This window comes from Gobio gobio, assembly GCF_949357685.1.
Source record: "Gobio gobio genome assembly, chromosome: 7".
Classification (NCBI taxonomy): Eukaryota; Metazoa; Chordata; class Actinopteri; order Cypriniformes; family Gobionidae; genus Gobio; species Gobio gobio.
This window is the reverse complement of record NC_137103.1, coordinates 11,292,755-11,320,110: the sequence shown is the minus strand read 5'-3', so window position 1 is coordinate 11,320,110 and position 27,356 is coordinate 11,292,755. Positions and strand designations below refer to the sequence as shown.

Below are 27,356 nucleotides of genomic sequence, written 5' to 3'. Positions count from 1 at the left end.
GGAGCTGTGTCTGATTTTCACTGCAGTGGTTTCCCTCTGACTCAGACCACATCAGATTGATTGCTTTTTGAATTATATGAACGTCATAAATTTAACTATTGAGGATGAAATTAGTTGAGTGTTTAGTTCTGTACTGTTTCAAAATGCAAATCTTGAAGATTGAGAAGAAGGCGAGGAAGTCCATAAATGCCCGAGTTTAATTAAAACCTGAAGTTGGGAGGTTGTTCAAATCATTAACCCTTTAGTTTGAGCAAAAGTACTTGCTATCCAGCTAACAGGAGATGTTCTCAGGACTTTGGCTACACTGTTTTAGTGTGAAATTACAGTAGGGCTGTGCAATATATCGAAATTATCGAAATATCGCAAATGTACATATCGCAATATGCATATCGCAAGGGTACGCAATATCTGAATGGTTTTAATAGGCTACTTCAACATTGTGAAAAGTGTACGTTTTAGGTTGATGCATATAGCAGAGAATAGACTGGGCACACAACTGTTACTTATGTGACTTGCATGGCGTTAAAAAGAGTTATTAAACGCAATGACTTGCAAAAAACAACTCCTTGCAGTCTCGTGCCGTCTGACACACACCGAAACGTGGTGTCTTGTTACACACTCATACTGTCAAATACACACACAGTTGTGTCAAAATGGCTGTCTTGATGAGTATTCATGTAAACACAGTCGGTTATGCTTTAAGTGAAAGATATCAGTTGGGGAAAGAAATAGATTTTACACACTTAAAGCAATATCGTATTGCATATCGAATATCGCATTATTTAACAAGGATATCGCATTTTTCTTCAATATCGCACAGCCCTAAATTACAGTATATTCCAAGTTAATAATTGGATTACTTTCACAGTAATTTCACTGTAGACGTCTCTTAAAGGATTAGTTCACGTCAAAATGAAAATGTCCTGATAATTTACTCACCCCCATCTCATCCAAGATGTTTGTGTCTTTCTTTCTTCGGTAAAAAATAAATTTTAAGTTTTTTTTAAGGAAAACATTTCAGGATTTTTCTCCATATAGGGCTTAGAAGGGCTTCAGAGGCTCTGCATGATCCCAGACAAGGAATAGGGTCTTATCTAGCCAAACATCATCAATAAAAATAAAAAAGTAAATTGCTTATCTTGCGCTGCTCTGCGACACACCACGGATTGCGTAATCACGTCGGAAACGTCACTCTAGACGTAGGCAGAAGTACCGCCCCAAGCGAATGTGCGAGGACTAATACAAACGCCCTTTACCAAAAAACACTCCATCTCCATCTTCAAAATCATCCGACAACGTTGTTTTACCTTTTTTTGCTAAAGGATGTTTGTATTAGTCTTCGCATGTGCGCTTTGTGAACATGGGGGCGGGACTTCTGCCTACGTCTAGTGTGACCTTTCCGATGTGATTGTGCAATCCGTCGTGTGTCTCAGAGCAGCGCAAGATGAGCAATTTAGGTTAAAAAGTATATATATATGACCGATGGCTTGGCTAGATAAGACCCTATTCCTCGTCTGGGATCGCGCAGAGGAAAAGCCTCTGAAACCCTTTGAAACTGCATTGATTTGGACCTTCAACATTTTGGTTACCATTGAAGTCAAGTCACCTTTATTTCTATAGCGCTTTTCACAACACAGATGCTTCAAAGCAGCTTTACAGTGATGATAGGAAATTAATTTTGTTTTAGATGAAAAGCTAAAGTAAGTTTTTGATTGATTCATTTCTGTTGTAAAAACTGATTTCAAAATGTAAAAACGCATGTAAAAAATAATGTAAATATTATTATAAGTGTGAATCAAAAAATGAAAAGCGCATTTAAAAAAAACTAAAACAAGCATGATTTCATCAAATGTCTTAGTGTGTGTTTTGGTCATAATTTAGACCTTTTTTAATCTAATTTCAGCTTTTTATCTCATAATTAGGATCTTGTATCTTTTAATCATAATTTAGAGACTTTAAATAATTTTTTTTGATTTTTTATCTCTGAATTTTTAAAGTCCTAATTTCGACGGTTCATCTCACAATGACTTAGCATGTCCTATTTTTGACTTTTTATCTAATAATGAGGTCTTTTAAACTCATATTTTCAAAATTGTATCTTATAATTATGACTTAGCATATCGTATTTTCGACTTTTTATCTCATTATTATAAACTTTATGATAATTGAAAATGAGCTGATCAGTAATATAGTTGAATATTTAGGGTCCCCTAGCTGAGCAAACCAAAGTCAAAGGCGACGGTGGCAAGGACCAAAACCAAAAAAAGTCTATGATGTGGAGAAAAATCCTGGAATGTTTTCCTCCAACTTAATTTCTTTTCGACTGAAGAAAGAAAGAAATGAACATCTTGGATGAGATGGGGGTGAGTAAATTTTCATTTTGAAGTGAACTGGGCGTTTTAAAATGTTCAGAGAACGTTCAGAAATAACGTTTTCAGAACTTAATGGGAACGTTAGCAAAACATTCTAATCCTTTGGGTTACACACGTTGGCCACATTGACAGTGTTTTTTAGGTTTTGATGTAGAACTGTTTGCATAGTAAATGGACTTTTAGTCCCTGTTAAGCATCCTCAGACACACACAGGCACATGCTCACGTACGTAGCTTATTGTTTGCACAGGTGTGTCAGACCTCTATGTGGACATGTGCTTTTTAGTAGAAGAAAGACACTGTTTTTAAAACTGACATCTAATTTTAAGTTTAGACTATCCTTATCCTTTAAAATCTTTAGCATTAAATAAAATGTAGTTTCAGCTTCAGTTCGTTCAGTGACTGTCAGATTACGTCACTGCAGTTGCGCACACACAAAGGTGACAGAAAAACAGTGGTAACAAGAGGAGGAAGATGTCCTTTGAAGCCAAATGCTGACGTTTATGGTTGCAAGACACTGGACTGATAAAACCTGTAAGGATTACCCTACTATTAAAGTATGAATTGGATGTAAACTATAAAGCTACATGAGTTTATATCACAATTCTGAGAAAAAAGTTAGAAATGCGATATACATAAACTCAAAATTCTGACATTTATATATCAAAGTTCTGATTTTTTTTCCTCAGAATTATGGGATAAAAATGGGCAATTACTTTTATTTTATTTTATTCTGTATATCTGTATATGGAAGCGTCCATAGACTGCTAATATAGTGTTGCACTTTTATTGGTTTAACAGTTTCTATTGTTCTCCTCATTTGTAAGTGGCTTTGGATAAAAGCGTCTTCTAAATTATTAAATGTAAATGATGCAGAACTGCCGCTTCCTGCCACCAGATGGTCTATAGCCATTGTTTTATTGGTGATTTCTAACTGGACTATTATTTCAGATAAAGGTCAGTGACAAGTAAGAAAAGAGAAAAAGAAATAGAAAAAATCTTTTAAAAATCTAGTTTAAAAACGTGCCAAATTCTCAGAAATGCACTCACTTTTCTCACATATGGTGATTTTGACAAACTATGCCATTTACATTTTATCAGTGGCTATAAAAATGTCATGTGGTGTAAATGTCAGGTAAACATGCATACACAAACACAGTCTTAATCATTATAAAAATAAATAAATAAAGTGCATAAAATATATTTACTAACAAATATAACATATCAAATCATGTTTTTGGGGCATTGGACCACATAACATTTTGCAACTTGAACTAATTTTGCCACATCACAAAAATGGTCAAGTTATCTTATATTTTAAGATGCTTAATTGATCTTGTGGTCTTTAATGGACCTGTGAGTGTTTTTTTCTATTATGTAATTTCCTGAGTTCCACAAAGATATTAAACAGAAAGATATTTTCATCATTGATAATTATAAAAAATGTTTCTTGAGCAGCGAATCATCATATTACAATGATTTCTGAAGGATCATGTGACACTGGAGATTGGAGTAATGATGCTGAAAATTCAGCTTTTATATATTTTAAAATATATTACAATAGTAGTTATTTTACTCATTTTATTCATATATTTTATACATACATATACTTTATTCACGCAGTGATCTATTAGCAGTAAAAACTTAATTATACAAAAACAAAGGAAAACAAACAAAAAGTCCATGAAAACTGAACTAACACCACAACGGAACGTGACATTACTCCCTTCCTCCGGAAGACGGCTCCTGATGCCTACGCAGGACCACAGATGATATTGGCAGGGATACTATTAACCAGGGCTCCGAACCGGTTCAAGGAACGAAAACGAAAACCGGAAACGAACAAAATTTTAAGAGGAACAAAAACGAAAACGAAATCAAAATCAATTTGAATCGTTCTGAACAGAAACGTTCATTTGAAATGACCATTAACCGGTTAATAACGTTATTTTATCGTTCTCTTTAATATTTTAATTTGGCAGTGACCAATCATGAATAGAGTAGTCCAGCATGTGACGTTGACTTATCAAGCGTGAGTGAAATGCCCGCGCACCATCATCTATGAATCTACCGTCAGTGTAGAGCGCGCATTTTCATGCCTCAAGTACATTTCTTTCCCCACTGAGGTCTACAATGAATGGGCAGGTATTCGAGGACATTCTTTTCGAACGTTTAAATAAGCAGTACGGACTTTAAACTCAAATAGACTGATTTAGGCTAGTTTGTGGATTCCGTTTAAGCCTATCCAAGTAGGCTATAGCATCTATCAAACATTTTTGCTATAGTCTTTCAGATTGCCAATACAGGACAGGTCAATGTTTTCTATATAGACGGTTGATGCTTCGTATTAAATGGTATGTTATATTGCATTAAATGATCAAGCTTTATTAGCATGACTGAATTTGATTATGTGATGCAAGGACGTGTTGCGCAGTGTTTGCTTTGAAATTAGCAGATGACGGTGCAATGGTTATCCAGTTTATTTATTCTTTATTCATGCAATTTTGAAAACAAGTCGTGTTGAAAAAAAGTTATGTAACGTTACAAAGAATGTTATCACTCTTCTGAAAAGTATAGGGGCACTTTCGATCGTCTAACGCTCCATTAAAACAGGTCCGTTTATGCTTTGTAATTAATGCATGTATTTCTGTTGTGGTTTTAAAAATGTTATGAAATAAATATTCAAGTTTAATTACCATGCGTTATATTATTATTGAGTGAAAATAAGTCTATTTATACATATTTGTTTAAAGTATAGGCTAAATTAAAATAACGTTATTAACCTGTATTTTTTCAAATCAAACCGTTTTCGGAACAGTAATGTTTATTGAGGAACGCAAAAACGGAAACGCTATAATATCGATTCTGCTCGGAGTGAACCGATTGATATTTTGTTCCGTTTTTAAGCCCTGCTATTAACAGAAGAGACCATGGGGAAGCTGGCAGTGGATGAGGGCCCAGAGCGACCCAGAAGCCAGCCAGGAGGATGGTGACCCACAAAGGAACCAATGGATGGAGCCTTGAGCCTGGGCGGCTGAGGGGAGTTGTGGAGACCCAGGCAGTGTCCGATGGACCAAGACATGGAGCCAGGGTGGCCAAGGTGGAGCCAGGGTGCCGAAGGACTGAGGCAGAGCCGGTGGGAGTGAGGACTGAGGTGGAGCCGTTGGAAGGAGGAACCAGACAAAACTGAAGGGGCGGTGACTGACCAAGGATGGTGCCGGAGAGACGAGAGAGCCTGGTGGAGCTAGAGGACAACAGTTCCAGGAGGAGCTGAGGGAGCAAGGAGCCAAGGTGGAACAGACAGGTCAACGGAGCAAGGTGGAGTAGTGGGCTCGAAGATGCGAGGCGGAGTCAGGGGATCCAAACACCAAGGTGGAGCTGGGGACTTGGGAGACAGTAGCAGACTGGGCTGAATAGGCGGAGGAGCCGAACAGGAACAGCAGAGCCGACACGAGGAACTGGACTGCTTACTTGGAGGAGGAGGGAGTTGGACACTGGGCGGGACCATCAACGACGAAGGAGATTTGGGTCTATTCAGATTCCTCAGCAATGAAGGAGACTTGGAGCTGGGCTAGGGGTGCACCGATCCGATATTAGGATCGGATATCGGCCGCGATACTGACAAAATAGCTGGATCGGGGATCGGAAAAATGAACAGATCCACGGGCCGATCCAGGTTTTTTTTTTTTTTTTTTTTGTCGCAGCTGAACCTACGTCATTCGTCAGCTTCACGTGTGTCGCATATGCTAGAAGCAACATGGAGCGAGCCAGAGAGTCGGCTGTGTGGAGATATTTCACGCTTGCCACGCCAACTAGTTCGTCGGCTGTTTGCAATGTCTGCAAAGTAAATGTTTCGAGGGGAGGTGGTGTTACTGCAAAGTACAATACTACCAATTTAATCAAGCACATCCAAAAACACCATGCTAAGGAGCACGCTGAATTCCTGCAGCTCAGCAAAACAAAAGGAGAGGACAAAACAGCCCAGCAACTAACTTTGCAGGATGCATTTCAACGACGCGAAAAGTTTCCAATGGAAAGCTTGAAAGCATCGGCAATTACACAGAAAGTTGTAGAATTCATTGTTTTAGATGCTCAACCAATGTCAGTAGTTGAAGATGAGGGCTTCCGTCGCCTACTGGAACACTTAGAGCCAAGGTACTCTCTTCCATCACGCAAGTATTTTTCCGAGACCGCGCTGCCAGAACTGTACAAAAAAGTTTGTGAACACGTCTCGAAAGAGATTAAAGATGTGAAAGCTATGAGCTTTACTACAGATATATGGAGCTCTGCTGTCAGTCCAATGTCGCTTTTAAGTTTAACAGTCCACTGGTTGGACACGAGTTGTACACCACACGGCGTAATGCTTCAAGCCAAAAACTTTCATGGTTCACACACCAGCGATACCATTTCGGCTGCAATTAAAGATATACTTGACAAGTGGCACATTCCTTTGAATAAAGTGCATGTCATACTCCGGGACAATGCAAGCAACATGAAAAAGGCCATGGACAACATGGGGGTGCGGAGCTTAGGCTGCTTTGCTCACAGCTTGCAGCTTGTAGTCAATGAGGGACTACTGTCACAACGGAGTGTGAGCGATGCCATTGCAATCGGAAGACAAATTGTGGGGCATTTTAAACACTCTCCACTTGCGTATTCAAGACTGCAAGATATCCAGCTCCAGATGCAAATGCCACCGAAACGCCTGCAACAAGACGTCAAAACAAGGTGGAATTCTACGTACTTGATGATACAGAGTCTTCTGGAACAGAAGAGAGTCCTCTGTGCTTACATTGCTGACCATGACCTGCCCAGTACACTGACCGCTAACCAGTGGGCTTTGCTAGAAAAAACTAGTATTGTTCTTGCACCATTTGAAGAGCTAACAAGGAAAGTAAGCTCATCGACTGCCTCCACCGCTGACGTCATTCCAGCTGTCACCGTCCTCAAACGCATCCTTGCTAAAGAAGGTGATGCAGATACTGGCATCAAAACAATGAAAAAAACCCTGCTTCAAGCTGTCAACAAACGCTTCGACACTGTGGAAGATGAACCCCTATATGCACTTGCCACCCTGCTGGACCCGAGATATAAAGACAGGTAAGATTGTGTAACCTAACTAATTAATTACATTAGGTCTATATTATAGATTTATTACTCTCCACAATAACACTTCTACTGTATTTGATGAGATGCCATGCTGTAAATTTAACATTTAGAATATAAATTATATAGGCTTACATTCTTTATATAATGTATAATAAATAAATATATATAAATTTTATATATATATATATATATATATATATATATATATATATATATATATATATATATATATATATATATATATATATATATATATATATATATATATATATATATATATATATATATATATATATATAATTACTTTAATCAGCCTCAGGTTTTTTAGTGTCATCAAGTGTTTCATTTAGCCTAACCTATGTTTTATTTCTGTTTCAGATACTTTACAAGTGCACAATCTGCAAAGTGTGCAAAAGATGCACTGACAGGGGAACTAGAGGAAGACCTGAGGAGGAGCACAGCTGGAGTATCACAGGCCGCAGCAGAACCACAGGAAAAGTTCCCTCGGGTGGAAGCAGCAGCACCGAGCACGAGCAGCTTTATGCAAGAGTTTGACCAAATTGTGGAGGAGTGTGAAGATCCCGGTGCAGCAAGCAGCTCGAGCCCTGCAGTCCAACTGCATGGATATCTTGCAGAGAAAACCATCGCTGCCTCAGACAACCCATACCAGTACTGGGGAGTCAACAAATACAGATTACCTTGTCTTGCTGCCACTGCCACAAAATATCTCTGTGCCCCCTGCACTAGTGTAGAAAGCGAGAGAGTGTTCAGCACAGTTTCCAACATTGTGGATGAAAAGAGAAGTAAGCTTACAGCAGAGAGAGCAGAAATGCTTGTCTTCATGAGAAAGAATTTGCCATTACTGATTAAGTGAGCATTCACAGGTCATGTTTGTGATGGTGGTGTGACACTGCACTACATGTTTACAATGTTTGGTTATTATTATTTGTATGTGTGATCAAGTTGTTGTTTGACCAACTTTTTATTTGTTTATTCAGCATTTGTTTATTACTCAGGTTCAGCTGCTATGTTGCATTTTAAATTCCTGTTTGCAGGACTTTGCACTTTATATTTTTGTTTACAATGTTTGGTTACTGTTTGATTACTATTGTATGTTCAACCATTGCACTGTTTTGTTTCTTGTGGCTACATTTTATTTAATTTAATTTAAGAGTTTGATTACATTATATTTTAGATTTTAATGCACAATTGTTATATAACAAATTTATAAGAATTCAAATATCTTTTTTACATGTTTACAATGTTTGGTAACTGTCAGATTCCTATTGTAGGTTTGACTGTTTTTTGTTTCCACTGCTACATTTGATTTATTTAAAGAAGTTTGATTACATTCTATTTTAAATTTGAATGCACAATTGTTTTTTAAATAAATAAGAATTCAACACTTTACATACATCTGTTATTTTGTCTTAGTTATGTTTAGTTAGTAAAGTTTGGTGCCTTTAGTCTCTTCAAGGAAGGTATAAGGTGGAAGATATACAGTTTATTATTAATTCAACAATAGTATCGGATCGGTATCGGGTATCGACAGATACACAAAGCCCAGGCATCGGTATCGGTATCGGGACTGAAAAAGTCGGATCGGTGCACCCCTAAGCTGGGCTGAACCAGTGGTGATGAAGAAGACTTGAAGCTGGGAGGAACAAGTGGAAACGAAGAATACTTGGAGCTGGATGGATCCAGACGAAGAAGACTTTAGGGCCAGGCGGGACAGGTGAAGACATAGAAGAAACCGAAGAATTCTTGGGGTTGGGCAGAACCGACGGAAGAGGAAGGGCTTGGACACAGGAAGTCATCAGGAAATCAATCACTCCCTACTGAGGTAGACTAAACTCCAATTCTGGGAAATGGGGGCCAACTTCTTCGTCCAGCTCCACCAAAACTCCCACTGGGAAGGATGTAAGAACCAGTTCACACACCTGGTCAGACTAGGTGGCAGGCTCTGGATTCGTTGCGGGCATAGGCTCTGGCACTGGGTCTGTTGTGGGCTCAGGCTCATTATTCGTGTTTGGTGTGGGCTCTGGATCTGGAATAGAAATGCTCCTGCTGTATCCATTTTATTAACCTTTCTGTGGTCTGGTGTTCTGTAATGTTCGGGCTGAGGAAGAAGACAAGGCAAGCGTATCAGATATTGGCAGCAAAAACGTTATTCACAAAAACTAAAGAGAGTAATCCAAAAAGAAGAATCAATAAAACAGTGTACTAAGGCACATTCAACATCAGACAAAGAGCAGCTGAAACTGAGGACTCTAGGAACTAATGATCTAAATGAGGAACAGGAGGAGGAAATGGGTTAGGTCAATAAGTAACTATTACAACCAGAAAACATGCTCCGCAACCATGACAAGACTAAACTAAAACAACAACCGAACATGAGGACAGTTGTATCACCTTGACAGAAGGAATATCATTATGAATTGTAATTAAAACATGTAAAAATTATCATCATAGAAGAGATGTCAAGTCACTGTATGTATGAATTTTATTTTTAGTGTATGTTTGAATGCATTAATAGATAGGCAAGAAAATCTGCATCACATTATTGACCTACACATCAAGACAAAGTGTGGTTGGTCTGTTTCTGGTAGTTCCTTGCCATGATATGACTTCATGGCAATTGTAAAAGTTGTGGCTATGCAAGGCTCATCATGTTGTTGTCACTTTGTTCTGAGTGTTTTGCTTGGCTTGCTGTGTGTGTGTGTGTGTGTGTGTGTGTGTGTGTGTGAGAGCTGTTAATTAGCTGTTACTGTCAATATCTCATTAATCTATGCTCCTTAAACCTTAAGCATTCACATGGGATCGATCTTAGTGCCATTCTGATGACTAACAGTTCCTACACTGTATCAGCCATCTTTCCACCTGCTCTGTCAGCACTAGCTTTAGTCATCAAAATCCCATATCACTCCACCACTAGCTTTGTGTCACACATACATTGTGATTTGTGTGATATTGTGTTTCCTCACTGATTTGTGATGTTCCCCTCAGTCCATGAATGATGTTCATTCTCTCTGTGAGCTGGTGCTGAATAAATCAGACCTGCTGTATTGCAGATCTTGAAGCGCTTCAGGCGACAACAGCAGTCAGAGGTCCTTTAAACATTTATAAACCCAGTCCTACATCTTGATAGGTTCATTTAGCTCACTGTATGGGCTCATATTATAGTATGTGCATTGGTTTTGGTTTATGATCAGAACTTCTAAGATGTTAACAAACAGAGCAGCTCCATATTAGTGTGGAACTAAAAAAAAAAAAAAAGAACATGAGATGTTGGGCTATTTGGCTTTTCATAATGTTTTTGTTTAGACTAGTGGAAAGAAAACACAAATAATACTTTATCTATATATTTCCGTCTGTATATTTGAATTACATTTCTTTAACCCCTTAACTGTCACCGCCCCCCTAGCGGGATGCTTGGTGCTCTTTTTAGTTGTCTTTTTTTTCAAATCACATATTTTAGTAAGCATCATAAATTAGGTATCCTTTGAACGCTTGACTCTAAAATCATCATGTGAAAGACGTTTTGAAATTGGACATTGCGTTACCATGGAAACTGTACTTTAAAACCTTTTAGCGGGCTCCTCTCCCTAGCGTGCGGTGTCATGTTTCATATTACAAAATTTAACTACTTTATAATCACAACTTTTTTCTAATCTTGACAGAACACATATCGCCGGAAAGAGTCTCAAGGTTTTGTGATTAGAAGTGAAATTTGGAGAGAAATTCATAAATGTATTACAGGAGAAGGCATCAAACAAATTTCCGTGGAACTTACATTTTTGTGATATTAACGTCAAATTTGGAGCACAATTTGTTTAGACATATGGCTTCATTTTATAGCTATTTTAAAGTAAAAAATATTTGGTAAGATATGTATTTTATATAAAATACATTGATTTATATTGATTTACAGTAAATGTAAACTTCCAAAACTTTAATACTTTTATTTTTTGGAAGTGTTTTCAGCAATAATAAGTCTTTTATTTAACCCCTTGCCTTTCACCCCCCCCCCCCCATTTTTGCAAGTGGGGCATTTCGACACACCCAAAATAAAAAGGCTGCTGCTCATAAGTCATTCTGAATAGACACATACCTAACATATATCTAGAAAGCCAACACTTGAGAGTTTACAGCTCAAGACACAGAATTACTCAGACTGTTATTAATATGGAGATATATAGGCTCAAACATTAAAACAAACAATAATATAAAGTATAACAACTTATAACCACAACTGAAGTGAAGCCACAAGTGTGGTCATGCTTCATTTCAAATCTGAGGATGAAATCTCTAAAACTACACATTTTATGAAGCATATTGTATGGCATGTCATGTGAGTTTTTAGCGAAGCAGGCTAAGATATAGATGCTAATTGTTATGTTATTGGCCTGTAAAACGTCCTTGCAGTCTACTAACTAGTCTTTCAACTGCTTAATTCATACTCTATTGTTTTCACTCACTGAACCTTTCACACTTCTGTCATGAATGACTTGATCCTCGTTATTCTTTTATAGTAATTATTTTGTTTGTATTCAGCCATTATAGTCTATGCAGGCATTCTGGATTGCCCATCAACCCCACATTTATTCCACTTTACATTAATACCTACTATCTGAAGTCTTTCTAGCATGTTAAGCATGTTCTTGGTACCTTATGTGAAATAGATAATGAAATAAAATATAGCTCCTGGCGTGACAGGTGCATTGGAGCCATGAGTAGCATCAAGCTACATAACACAATATAAAAGATTAATATTACACTTTAACTCCAAGCTCCCTTTAAACAGCCAGCGAGTGTTTGTATTTCATACTGTTCGCGATATAATGTGGATTTCAGTGATGTTCAATGATGTTAAAATGTTATATTTAACATTTTATATGGAGCTAATTGCTACACCTGTTTAACATTTTACTGGAAACATTCTTTATTCATGTGAAAATATACCAAACCCCAGGCAAATCACACACAAACCATATGCCATCGTAATTGTGCGTTTATTAGCTTCTTAGTTTCACGTGTTCTGGCAATGTTTACAACAGAGAGATGAGAATGAGGAAGTGTAAGGAACAGCCTGACCAGATTTATTCTGGGGCAGGATTATTCCAATTATTTTTTGGAAGTGTTTTCAGCAATAATAAGTATTTTCTTTAAAACAAGACCCAACTTTTGTATTCCAAAGCTTTCTTGAATTACAACCATTTAGGTTCGGATTCTTTTTTCTTCTCCTGCACATAAATCTAGACTTCAGCAGCACTGTACTATACACCAAACTTTACAGTTTGATTTCTATGTATATTCTAAAGGTTTGTATTTAAGGGTTTGTTGACATATAATTTGCCTGATTTTATACAACATTTTATTCCTAAAAACATGGTGAGAATATATTCCTGGCTGTTTATATTATTTTCTGATTTATGGAGTGATAAAAAGAGATCCCTTCTGTAAAAAAATCCAAAACCAGCATTTTGAACTTGCCAATCCAATTTTCAGATTGCTGTAAATGTGTGCAAATTAGTCCATAATAAGATAATGCATTATTTGCCTATTCAAAACAAGCTAAAATGCAAAAATCAAAACAAAACAAAAAACGGCACATTGCTATTTATCCTCCTAAAGAAGTTTAATAAACGGAACAGAACGTTCAGGTCATCCCTTTTCAGTCATTGAGGGTAACTGTAGATGTGGACGTTTTTAACCATCGTACAGGAAAACAAAATGAAGGGAGTTACTTTGTGTAACACTAAAAATGTCATTACGATTATGTGTACATAGGAAAAACACGACAAAACAATTATTGCAGAACACAGAAGTAATATACGATTGAATGATACAAAAATCCTATTGCTGTGCATTTTAATTAATTCAAACAGAATCACTTCGATATTTGGGAATTCTCCTAAAGGTCTTAACTTGGATTTTGATCTTAACTTTTTTGTAGAAAGTTTATTTGTTCATTATTTAATATGTAATATTATACACACACACACACTGCCAGTCAAAAGTTTAGAAACTGTACTATTTTGAGTTCTGCTCACCAAGGATGCATTTATTTGATCCAAAATACAGCAAAAACAGTATTATTGTGAAATGTTTTATCTACACTTACAATCATAAATGTTTCTTGAGCAGTAAATCATCATATGAGAATCATTTCTGAAGGATCATGTGACACTGAAGACTGGAGTAATGATGCTGAACATTCAGCTTTGATCACAGGAATAAATGACATGTTAAAATTAGGGCTGTCAAAAGATTAATCGCGATTAATCTCATCCAAAATAAAAGTTTGTGTTTACATAATATATGTGTGTGTACTGTGTATAATTATTATTTATATATAAAAACACACACAAGCATGTATATATTTAAGAAAAATGTATTATATTTATATATAAAATATTATATTTATATATAATATAAATTATATAAATGTATGTACAGTATATACATGCAAATATTTCTTAAATATATACATGAATGTGTGTGTATTTATATATACATCATAATTATACAGAGTACACACACATATATTATGTAAACACAAACTTTTATTTTGGATGTGATTAATCGCGATTAATCTTTTGACAGCCCTAGTTAAAATACATTACAATAGAAAACTGTTATTTTACATTTTAATAATATTTCACAATATTACAGCTTTTTTTGTATTTTGAATAACATAAATGCGCACTCTTCTGTCTCTTCTGTCTCTTCTGCTTGGTGAGCAGAAGAGACTTCTTTCAAAAACAATCAAAGTAGTACCAAACTTCTGACTGGAAGTCTGTATATATATATATATATCTATATCTTTGTTAAAAATGTATTTCGTTTTTTTTTCATTGGATTTCATTGGTTTATTGGATGATTGATTCATTTGCTGATCTTATTGACCATGTCAGGTGCGATTGTTCATCATGTTGATATGAAAGTTGTTGATATTTGTTGTTTTCTTTGCCTGACAAACTGCTTGTGGTTGAAATGTTGCAATTTATTAACCCCCTTTGGGAGCAGAATTAGCAGTGCCAGTTCTTTTTCATAGTTTTCTTTTGATCGAGCACCTGCTTAAGCGATGTTTGGATGTGTACTTACTACTTTTGAATTTATTTTTTCATTTGCCTAAACATAATATTTCAGAAAACTGGGAAAGCGTGGTTGTATTAGTTTTACTGTATTCACCTGTGGTGTTTTGCCTTTAAGCTAAACTCACTTTAAAGAGCAGCATGATCATTCTGCTGATGAAAGTCATACAAGTTTGGAGCAAACATGAGGATGAGCAAATGACAGAATTTTCAGTCACCTTATATTAGGTGTATTTAAATATGATATACTTGCTTTAAAAATATTGTTATTTACAATGCACTTCTTGTGTCGATGCATCGTAAAACACTTGTGCTGCTATTGTGGTGAAACTGGTAAGGTTAGGACAGATGTGGAGGTGTGGGTAGTTTAAGGGTTAACAGGTTGTCATTATAGATGTAACGACAGAAATGCTTTACATATGTAGTTACATGCCTTTTTTAAATATGTACATGTGTTTGAAAAATAAGTGCATTGTAACAAATTATTAATTTAGATTTTAGTACAAAGTAGTTAAAGGCACATAATATAAAGTGGGACCTTTTCATTTTATGTAGAGTAGTTGTGTAATTTGTTTTGTGTGTGTTGTCAGACCAGAGGAGCGCTCGGGGGAGGATGTGGACATTATCTTGGCCCGTCTGAAAAGCGTGAAGGCCTTCGAGAAGTTCCACCCTGCTCTCCTTCAGCAGATCTGTCTGTGGGGCTACTATGAGTGTCTGGAGAAAGGCATCACATGTGAGTTAAACACACATGCATGCATGGTATAAAATACATTTTTGTTGACAGAATTACTTCGCTTTAACTTGAAGAATCACATAATGTTGCATTCTGACTGAGATTGGTGTTATAAGATGATTTCTCAAATAGAGCACTACCTCTCTCTCTCTCTCTCTCTCTCTCTCTGTGTGTGTGTGTGTGTGTGTTAGTATACAGGCAGGGTGACATCGGCACTAACTGGTACACTGTCCTGTCTGGCTCTCTGGATGTCAAAGTCTCAGAAACGGCAAACCATCAGGTACATAATCACTTCAATTCTGTTTTTAAATGCTAGAGAACAGAGCTAATCCTGTCTCTGAACTGAAAATATGAAAGAAATTAAAATATTAATGAAATTCATCACCAAATAATATTTGTAATTGTTATAAGTTGAACAAAACCTCACAGGTTTCAAAATAACCACATAACAAATAATAATTATTAATGAATTATATACAACTACTGTAAGTATATCCAACCTCACATACAGTACACTCACGTAAAGCGCTATGTACTAAAATCACTTTGTGATTGTTTATATCATAGCAAATTAAACTATATTGTCGCACAGCTCTATGTAAAGTTGAATATGCAGTATATCCAAGTTTACCTGCATAATGTCACAAACGGGTATTCAAAATAGAGAATTCAACTACAAAGTCTTTAATCACAAGTCTAAACGTGGAAAAAAACGCAGGAGAACCTTAGGAATCCTACTTATAGGAAGCAACCATGTAAAACGCAAACGACAAAGAAACGTGAGAAAAGAAGTAAATACACAGGGAGTAACCACCACAAGAGAGAACAGGTGTGAAACTCATCAGTGATTAAAGGGTTAGTTCACCCAAAAATGAAAATTCTGTCATTAATTCCTCACCCTCATGTCGTTCGACACCCCTAAGACCTCCGTTCATATTCGGAACACAAATGAAGATATTTTAGTGTAAAGCTGACGGCTGAGAAAGGCTTCAGACAGGCCTCCATTGGCATTCAGTACATTCACACTCCCAAGACCCATAAAAGGCACTTAAAACGTTGTTACAAAGTCCATCTCACCACAGTGACTCTACAATAATTTTACGAAGCGACGACAATAGTTTTTGTGCACAAAAAAAAATCAAAATAACACCTTTATCCAACTTGTTCTTGTCTTCCGTGTGTGCCTCCACGACGCATGCGCGAGAATATGACGCAGATCCGGCGTTCGGACACATGACCCAGAAGCGATTTGTTTACAAGCAGAGGAAGACGCGCGTGTCTAAGCTGTTGAATTCTACATGGATCGTGCTCTAGGTCTCGGCGTAGTGCTCAAAATCGGGCTAAAGTGTGTATTTCATGGATTCCCGAACCCCGGCGCTACGTCATATTCTCGCGCATGCGTCGTGGAGGCACACACGGAAGTCAAGAACAAGTTCAATAAAGTCGTTATTTAGATTTTTTTTTGCCTACAAAAACTATTGTCGTCGCATCGTAAAATTATTGTAGAGCCACTGTGGTGAGATGGACTTTGTAACGGCGTTTTAAGTGCCTTTTATGGGTCTTGTGAGTGTAAATGTACTGAATGCCAATGGAGGCCTGTCTGAAGCCTTTCTCAGCCATCAGCTTTCAACTAAAATATCTTCATTTGTGTTCCGAAGATGAACGGAGGACTTACGGGTGTCGAACGACATGAGGGTGAGGAATTAATGACAGAATTTTTTGGGTGAACTAACCCTTTAACTATGAAAGGGAACAAAGGCAAACAGGAATAGAACAAAAACAAACTAAGGGCACATTTACACAACAATGATGTACTAAAAAATAGGGCTGAGTAAAAAAATATTGATTTCTCGATTTTAATCGATTCTCACTTTTACAAAACAATATCGATTCTTAAATCCCAAGAATCGATTAGTCATCCTGTTTTCAGTTAATGAATGAAATAAACATTGTAGCACGCCTCCCATCCAATAAATCACAATAATCTTTGTGCTTTATTACTATTGATATGAAACAAAGTCTCAGATTTCAAATTACATCTATTTTTTTTACGAAATTCAAAAACATAAATACCGCTTTGGTGCTGTGGTGCGAGATCGCTCTGCCTCAGCTCAGCTCAAGAGAACCGGCAGCGCGGAGCAAACATGAGCGGATCTTCTCTTCCGCCTTAATACCAGTAACAGCGCGAAATAAACACGAATGAGCATCTGAAAGTGTGTTCAAAGATACAGGACAACTTACCGAAATCCATATCATGTCACATAGAATCGCTCAATCAGTGTTTCAACCGCAGAAAGATGTAAGTAAAACGGCTTGTAAATGTCATGTAACTTCATATTTTCCTCTGAAAAGCCATATCCAGTGTCCATAAACTTGTTAGTCAGCTAGAAAAATTTACTCTAGAGAGGAGCATTTTGCTAATTATATGCACCATATTACATAGGCTATTCATTGTCAATGTTCTTCAATATTTAATGCATGCATGTATGTATGTATGAATAAATATGGCAAGTTTTTATGCAGCCACCATTTAAATGTTCATATTTAAAAAATCTAATTGGAGTAGAATTATGATTATGTAATTTATTATATTGTATATAATACAAGTTATTATAACTTTATTATTATATATATAAAAACATAATTTAGTGTCATTTAAGTGTTTGTATACAAATCTGTTCATTTGTACCTTCAATATTAGGCTAATGTAGTATCAACTGACTCCCATAGTTTACAACATTAGTTCAGAAATTAGTTTTCCTTGAGAAAATTTTCCATGTATTATACCTGATACACCAAATCAAAAATAATCGATATTGAATTGAATCGAAAAGAATCGAAAATCGAATCGAAAGCTTGTGAATCGAAATCGAATCGAATTGTGAAATTGGTGTCAATACCCAGCCCTACTAAAAAACATTTCCGTTGTGTTTTTCGCGTAGACAACAACATGGTTAAAATGATCCCTAAATGGCGTCGTTTTCTGCTGCCAGGCCAGTAGCCACTACACGCCTATAGACTCATGTACACATGTAAACCATTTTGACAATTTTTTATTATTACACTGATACAATAACGGTATCGTTTTCAAAAACTTGCAGTTTGAAAACCGTTTTCACAAGTTTGCGTTTTCAGGCCCCTAAAACAGAGTTGTTGTATAAATGAACGACATTAAAAAGTTTTCCGTTTTTAGTTGAAAACGATGTTGTTTAAATGGCCCCTAAAACAAATAAATTAACAAAACTAAATGTAACCCTGACACATCTACTCACCTAAAGAAATACTGTATATACACTATATTGCCAAAAGTTTTGGGACGTATGCCTTTACATGCACATGAATTTTAATGACATCCCATTCTTAACTCTAGAGTCCATTGGCTCTACCCAATGCTTTACCCCACTGCATCCCACGCTCTGCATTGCATTTGGTGATGTAAGGCTTGGATGAGCCGCTCGGCCATGGAAACCCATTCCATGAAGCTCTACACACTGATCTTGAGCTAATCTGAAGGACACACAAAGTTTGGAGGTCTGTAGCTATTGACTCGGCAGAAAGTTAGCGACTTCTGCGCACTGTGACCCTCAGCATGCGCTGACCCCGCTCTGTGATTTTACGTGGCCTACCACTTCTTCATTTTCCACCTACAACTTTTCATTTTCAGTTGGTCTTAGCACACGATGTAACTGTAGAAGAGTCAAGTTTTAAATAGGAAAAATATTGAAAGTGTCTTTGGTCATTTTTTGAATGAGATGCTAATTGACTGATCAGAATCAATGATGTATGCTAAGCTATGCTAAAAGTGCTACCGCCAGATACAAAGATCGGCTGAATGAATTCAAAAACGGTAAAACTCAACTATTTAACTCTAGGGGACTTGTAAAATGAGCCTATTTTCAAAAAAAGTGGAGTGTTCCTTTAACGGAGGCGCTACAGCGATCACCACACATTAGAGAGCCACAGAACGCTATTTATTGTTTAAATTTCTTTAAAAAATGACAATTTCAAAGTTGAGACTTTGTTTCATATCAAAAGTAACTTGCTCTGTCCTGTCTGTCGGCGTGTTGTCAGTGTCCTCTTTGCTCCGCGATACAGTTTCTCTACGTGAGAGCACGTGTGTGGTGTGAGAGCGCCATGGCTTGTCGGACATGGCAACAGTAACTAAAGGGGGCGGGTCTTTAAGAACAGTCAATTGCTTCCACTTTGTTATAACACCACTAACAGTTGAGTGTGGAATATTTAGTAGTGAGGAAATGTCCCGAATGGACTTATTGCACAGGTGTCAGCCGATCACGGCACCACGCTTGAGTTCTCTGAGCTCCTGAGAGAGACACATTCTTTCACAAATGTTTGTAGAAGCGTCTGCATGCCTAGTGCTTGATTTATACACCTGTGGCCATGAAGTGATTGTAGCACCTGAATTCAATGGTTTGGAGGGGTGTCCCAATACTTTTGGCAATATAGTGTACCTACATAGCAAATCTCAACTGCTTGATTGCTTGTATCATTGCAAAATGTGAACTATATTATTGACCAGGTCTGCATATAAATGTAGATATATAATTATGTCCAACTTTATCCACATACATACAGTACACTCGTAAATGTACTATATAGCCAATCCCAACTGCTTGATTGTGTAAATCTCCAAGCTCTACTCTGCTATAAAGCATGAAGATATTAAGATTTTTAAACAGTTACATCATGTAAAGCTGCTTTGAGACATTTTGTATTGTGAAATGTGCTATATAAATAAATTTGACTTGATAATAGAACATTTGCATGCTCATGTATTCACTAGTTAAATCATGAACTATTGTAATTCACTTACTGTAGTCACATTAACAGGCCTCCTTTGACATCTTTTATCTTTAAAATATATATTTAGACACAAGACAATTAAAATAGAATATTTTCAGTTTGTCACAGCATTAGCTGGACAAATTTTGTTCTGGTTGTTGTGCGTCCTTCAGTTGTTCTGCTTTTTTCTGTTTGCGTCGTGAGCTAAAGCAAAACTTAAAGGAGTAGTTCACTTCAGAATTAAAATTTCCTGATCATATCCTCACCCCCACATCATCCAAGATGTTCATGTCTTTCTCTCTTCAGTCAAAAAGAAATGAAGGTTTTTGAGGGAAACATTCCAACATTCTCCATATTGTGGACTTCAATGGGGTCCAACAGAAAATGACAGATCGCTTGGCTAGATAAGACCTTTATTCCTTGGCTGGAATCGTGTCAAGCTCTTTGAAACTGTATTGAAACTGGAATTTGGACCTTCAACCCGTTGGTCCCCATTGAAGTCCACTATATGGAGAAAAACCCTGGAATATTTTCCTCAAAAAACGTAATTTCTTTTCGACTGAAAAAAGGAAAACTTGAACATATGGATGATGTGGGGGTGCATAAATTATCAGGAAATTTTGATTCTGAAGTGAACCAATTCCTGACTGGTTGAAACATTGCGCTGTTTGTAAGTAAATTTGTGGAGCTACAATATCAGTGTGTAGGATCTGATTGCGAACCAGACCAAAATAACTCCTTCAAAACTGTGAAAAGAGCCAAATTCTGAGTCAATATCCAGGACTATAAATAAATTGGGCGCCATCCAGTTTGAGCTAACTAATGAACTCCACAGCTTTAAAACAACAAACCCTTGTAAGTTATGGTCCCAACTAGAGAACAACCACTTAAGATGTCAAGTTTAACAAGACATATTATTTTGGAGATCTGGACTCTACCAAGGAAGGTTGGTTTGATCCCCAAGACAGAGACTTAAAACAGACCTTCTTCCTTTTAAAAGACGTCTGAGTGACCTCTTAAACACAGGATTGAACTCTCTTAAAAATCCACAGAGAATGCATCAGATCATTCCAAAACAATGCTAGACAGACTTATAATCAAACATCGTTCAACTGCATAATTCTATATCATGTCTACAACCTATATATGTGACTATTATCACACATAATTCATGCAATTATTCTAACTATTGAATGGTTGATTGTAAGTGTGTCTTGTTTTACGTGCGTGAATGATTTCTCAATACTCAAATGGTGGCATGAATCAAAGCTGTGTAAAATGTATCATATTCTTATTATAGAAATCAGGTCTAAGTTGTACGCTGCTAAGAGCAGGAAAGTTAAAGGGATAGTTCACCCAAAAATGAGCCAATGATTTACTCACCCTCAAGTCATCCTAGGTGTATATGACTTTCTTCTTTCAGACGAATACAATCGGAGTTATATTAAAAATATCCTGCTCTTCCAAGCTTTATAATGGCAGTGAATGGCAGTTTCTGGTTTGAAGTCCATAAAAGTGCATCTATCCATCATAAAAGTACTCCACACAGCTCCGGGGGTTAATAAAGGCCTTCTGAAGTGAATCAACGCATTTGTGTAAGAAAAACCCATTGTACGCGCGTTCACGAGAGACTGGCGTTCCAGCGTATGACGTAGGACGCATGTGTTGCGGAAGGTCTGGTGACAAACGTGGAAACGCAGGGACATATTCTCACCGGAGCGTCCTACATCATACGCTGGAACGCCAGTCTCTCGTGAACGCGCGTACGACAGTTAGGTGAAGTTAGAGATTACACTTTAGCCGCGTTTCCACCGCAGGAACTTTCCCCAGGAACTAGGGACTTTGGGCTGGTACTCGGTGTGTTTCGACCGCAGGAACCAGGGTCTAAATGAAGTTCCGGGTAAATATTTCCCCCTCCAAACGGCCCTGCTCGCGAGGAAGTACTTTTTCAAAGTTCGGGAACTTTCGGGGGTGGGACTTGGGCGCTGAACATGCTGATTGGTTGAGCTCAACCGGCATTTTATTTCAACCACCATTTTTAAAAGTCTTTTGCGAGGATCGTTCTGCATTCAGCAAATATCAGTCTTGCTCTTTCTGTCCGATGGCGCTTGTTTGTCTGAGCAATCGTACGGTCAATGTCCGTAATAGTTGATAATAACATACTTTGTCTTATTTTACAGTTTTTCTCCATTGGTTTGGCTCATTTCTTGAAACAGAAATTACATTCTCAAAATTGTAAGATCATTTGGCAAAACAGTCTTACAGTTCAGCACAACACTATAGCTCACATGCAAAAGCTAATATCTCTCCCAAAACTGTTCACTCATGCTTCAGAACTAAATTCCTTTCCCATATAAATAGTCAGTGCCACGAAAATGGCAAAGATCCTTCTCATTGCTTTGGCTCATTTCTTGAAACAGACCGGACGTTCTCAACACTCTTGGTGCTTTTGCCAAAATAACGTGGATGGTTCGGCACAACACCATGGTTCACCTGCAAAAGCTCATACCTCTCCCAAAACAGTTCACTCATGTGTCAAAACTAAATTTCCTTCTCATTTAAACAGTCAGTGCCCCCAAAATGCTTCGTCCCTTTGGCATTGTGTAAGCACTGCAAGTCAAAATGTTTAGATGTTTTGTCACTATGGCAGAGGACCATTGAAATATCCCTCATGTCCACCTTTCAGTCTTAGCCCAGTCCTTCATTTTTGTCTAACAGAATACAATTGTGTATAAAACTGAAAAAAAAAAAAGAAATAGGATTTTAGGGTAAGAGTAGCCTCCAAGGTTTGACATCACACATTGCACTCATACTGCCAAGGAAATTGTAACCATTATCATTCACACACATAAAGTAACTTCCATACATCAGAGTAAAAAGAAAATGTATACAGCATAATATACTGTAATATAACACACACACAAAAAAACTATGAAAATGACCGTCCTCACCCTCCTGGCCATCCACACACTGCTGTTCTCAATCTTCCTGTAAACACTTGTAATATTGTAAAATTTCTATTTTTCTAATGATTTTTTTCAGAGATATTGTTAGAGTGAAGTATATGAATATATTGACCAAACAGTACACACAAGACCAGTATTGCATATTGATGAAAATATTTATTTCTCTCCACATTTGTAAAATCATTCGATTCATTCATGAATCGCTTTAGTATCAGTGCTCGTCTCTTTTCTGCCGTTTTATTAATTACCTCTTTAGTAAACCAATACATAACCAGCAAAAGCAGCGCTGCTTGAATCTCCTCCACTTGTTATTGTTGCAGACAGTATCGCACAAAATGACTCCTGTCCATCAGTGACTGGGAGGAGCAGCTGCGCGCAGTCCCACTTCTCTGGACTACTTTGCCTAATCTTCCCGGTACTTTAGATCGCAGTGGAAACGCAGACAGTAGCAGGTCTGGGGGGAAAAAAGTTCCTGGTACAAATTGTTCCGGGTAATTTCGGTGGAAACGGGGCTTTTGACAAGTTTTAAATATGGATATTTTTCTTACGCAAATGCATCGCTTCGCTTCAGAAGGCCTTTATTAACCCCCTGGAGCCGTGTGGAGCACTATTATAATGGATGAATGCACTTTTATGGACTTCAAAACAAAAACAGCCATTCACTGCCATAAAGCTTGGAAGAGCCAGGACATTTTTATTTTGAACTCAGATTGTACTATCCCTTTAAGAGCCCATGTGAGTAGTTAGATAACACATAAATGATGTGAGAGGAAGACAAATAATCACATCCCAAGCTAAAGACAAGGTCTAATTGGTCAGAACCGTTATTATTAACAGAATAAATACTGTTTTCACTATAGTATGGATATTTATATCGTCTACAGAGTTGATAGTTCAAATGAATGCTGGAATATCCATTTGTTTGGCCATAAAATAAAGGATTCTTTTAAAATTCCCTATAAATAAATGAATCATTCCCTTTGAGCGAAATTGACCGGTTTCCCTTACAGGTGTGTGGACCATACATTTCTTTGTTCAAAAGCAAAAAGTACCAAAATAAAAAAACTCATCTTTAATGAATTCACAAAGGTGTTTCAGTTGTTGAGTAGAGCCTGAATCAGATCCAGATCCTTACAATTCCCACACCAGTGAAACTATTATGATCGTACATTCAGTGCTCACCGTGGAAGATCTCTATTGAGCGCAGCTGCTTATTATAGACCGCAGCAGAAAACTAGAGCAACTCCTAACAGAGCTGCGTCTTACATTACAAACCGTAGGGACAAATGAGCTGACTTTGTCTGTGTGTGATGAGTGACACTGCTTCTGTCCTTGAGGAAGGCCTGAATTTAAGTGGAAGTACAGCAGTGTCTCAGTCAGGGACCTCTCAGATGGCTATATGATTTCTCCTCTTATCTCTTCGTCTTTGAAAGAGTTTTGTGTTCTTCCTCATGTTAAGGATGCTGTCACCATCTGTACATTGGGCATCGGCACAGCTTTTGGGGAGTCCATTCTGGACAACACGCCACGGCACGCCACCATTGTCACCCGAGAGTTCAGTGAACTACTGCGAATTGAGCAGAGGGAGTTTAGGACCCTGTGGGAGGTACGTCAGACTACTGACAATACACCAATGACATGATCATATTAGAAAGTTTGATGCATCTGTGTTTACATTCACATATTCCACGGTTTTGATTGAGAAAGGAATGCCTTTAGAAGAGTTATTTTGTGTTTGTCTCTATAATAATTCAACTGTGGCAAAAAAAGGTTTATTTATACACCAGATTAACACCTGTTTGAAACAAAAAGAACCGCACTTTAGCATAGTTTTAAAAGACGACTTGTTATGAAAATAATATACTTTAAAAAACTACTCAAGTGCAAACTCAATGCAATGGTTTCAGACACTTAATCACATGTTAATTGCAATTAAGTGAAATGTATTATAGTTTAAATGTATATTAAATACAAATTAGTTAAACATTAAAGTGTTTTTGACCCTCTTAGTAGGACTTGAGTACAGCTTTATATGTACTTTCATAATTCTGTCTATTTGTAATTATATATTTGTAATGAAGTTGCAATACAATAGTGCATTTCAAAAGAAGTGTACTTTAAAGCATGACTGAAGATTGAAAACCATACTAATTTAAAATGTACTTAAAAGTAAAACAAAAAGTACACTTTTTAAAAATGTTTTGGCTTTTAGTATTAATATGTTAGCCTTACTGCTATCTATAAGCTAGTGTTGCTCCAAAACAATGACAAAATTCACATTTATAAGATATAAGCTTTCAGAACTTAGAGTCTCTCACTTCCTCCAATAAGGATCAATGATTTTGATGACATCACTCTGCACTTCAGCTTCTCGTCATATTTTCTATCCAATCAAATGCTCGCTAGAATCCCCACCCCCTACATTGTAAACAGACGCTGAAATCGGTCACTTGTTCACACATGTACTATTTTCTACATGGTGAATGGCACATAGTGCACTATATAGGGGACAGGGAACGATTCAGCATCAGTGTAAATATGCTTTCCATTGGGGCGAATTAAGTCTGGTTTCACGTTAGTGATGAAAGTGAATTCTCTTTAAGTTCACTTATGTGGCCTTTTATTTCATTAATATTATTATCTGTAAGTACAGTGTTTTAAAAAATATATACTTTACTACAAGTGCACATTCAATACAATTAAGCACACTTTTTTCACAAAGGCAGCCACATAAAAATCAAGAACAATATGAAGTCAATATGAAATGATGTTCCCAACACATTTTACTGTTGTAGAGCAATTTTTCAGTTAAACAGGATATTGAATGGCACATTTTTTATTCATCTAGAATTATTTTGATTCTGAAAAGTGGATGTTACAAACTAGAATGGAGCAGGTAGATTGAAGTGAGTAGCATGGAATTGTGCGGTCAGACGTTTCACTTCATACAAAATCGTGCATGTGGGACCTGAGTCAATACTTGCCCCACCCGCAGTTGACCTTACAACAGCGGTTACTTAAAGGGTTAGTTCACCCAAAAATGAAAATTCTGTCATTAATTCCCCACCCTCATGTCGTTCGACACCCGTAAGTCCTCCGTTCATATTCGGAACACAAATGAAGATATTTTAGTTGAAAGCTGATGGCTGAGAAAGGCTTCAGATAGGCCTCCATTGGCATTCAGTACATTGACACTCACAAGACCCATAAAAGGCACTTAAAACATCGTTACAAAGTCCATCTCACCACAGTGGCTCTACAATAATTTTACGATGCAACGACAATAGCTTTTGTGCACAAAAAAAATCAAAATAACACCTTTATCCAACTTGTTCTTGTCTTCCGTGTGTGCCTCCACGACGCATGCGCGAGAATATGATGCAGATCCGGCGTTCGGACACATGACCCAGAAGAGATTTATTTACAAGCAGAGGAAGACGCGCGTGTCTAAGCTGTTGAATTCTACATTGATCGTGCTTTAGGTCTCGGCGTAGTTCTCAAAATCGGGCAAAAGTGTGTATTTCATGGATTCCCGAACGCTGGCGCTACGTCATATTCTCGCGCATGCGTCGTGGAGGCACACACGGAAGACAAGAACAAGTTGGATAAAGGTGTTATTTTGATTTTTTTTTTGCGCACAAAAACTATTGTCGTCGCATCGTAAAATTATTGTAGAGCCACTGTGGTGAGATGGACTTTGTAACAACGTTTTAAGTGCCTTTTATGGGTCTTGGGAGTGTAAATGTACTGAATGCCAATGGAGGCCTATCTGAAGCCTTTCTCAGCCATCAGCTTTCAACTAAAATATCTTAATTTGTGTCTGAAGATGAACGGAGGACTTACGGGTGTCGAACGACATGAGGGTGAGGAATTAATGACAGAATTTTCATTTTTGGGTGAACTAACCCTTTAACCTCGCTTTTCAGGGCGGGTGTGCCATCTGTGTTCGCCAAACAAAACGACGGCACGAGTCGGCTCACCCGACCTTATGATTATGGGGAAAAAAAATTCAAATGTAGTTTATCTTCATGTTAAAAAAAAAAGCACAAGCCTTTGTATCAGATTGCTGAAACTTTTATTATAACGGTAGAAGATGGAGAAAAAAAACGTACTCAACTGTCAAGAAGTCAGACTGTCGGCATGTCATAAACATTGACATTAACGCACTGGAATAAATGTTCACTTTGTTTTTGTGTTTTTCTTCAAATAAAAGTTAACTTTGGCAGCAAGTCACATTTATGAATATCAGAGCTGTTGAAAATGGATTCAACGTGCTTCTG

At 37.3% G+C, this 27,356-nt stretch overlaps 1 protein-coding gene across 1 annotated transcript in view; it reads left to right on the top strand.

The window, feature by feature from the left end:
* The window catches only part of rapgef4a (Rap guanine nucleotide exchange factor 4a), a gene marked incomplete at its 5' end in the record, with an annotated part of 307,110 nt that overhangs the window by 6,501 nt on the left and 273,253 nt on the right, over positions 1-27,356 (top strand). The window contains 3 exons of the mRNA XM_079822458.1: positions 15,168-15,310; positions 15,502-15,590; positions 24,536-24,682. Coding sequence (XP_079678584.1) covers positions 15,168-15,310; positions 15,502-15,590; positions 24,536-24,682 — 379 coding nt within the window. The remainder of the gene's footprint in view (positions 1-15,167; positions 15,311-15,501; positions 15,591-24,535; positions 24,683-27,356) is intronic.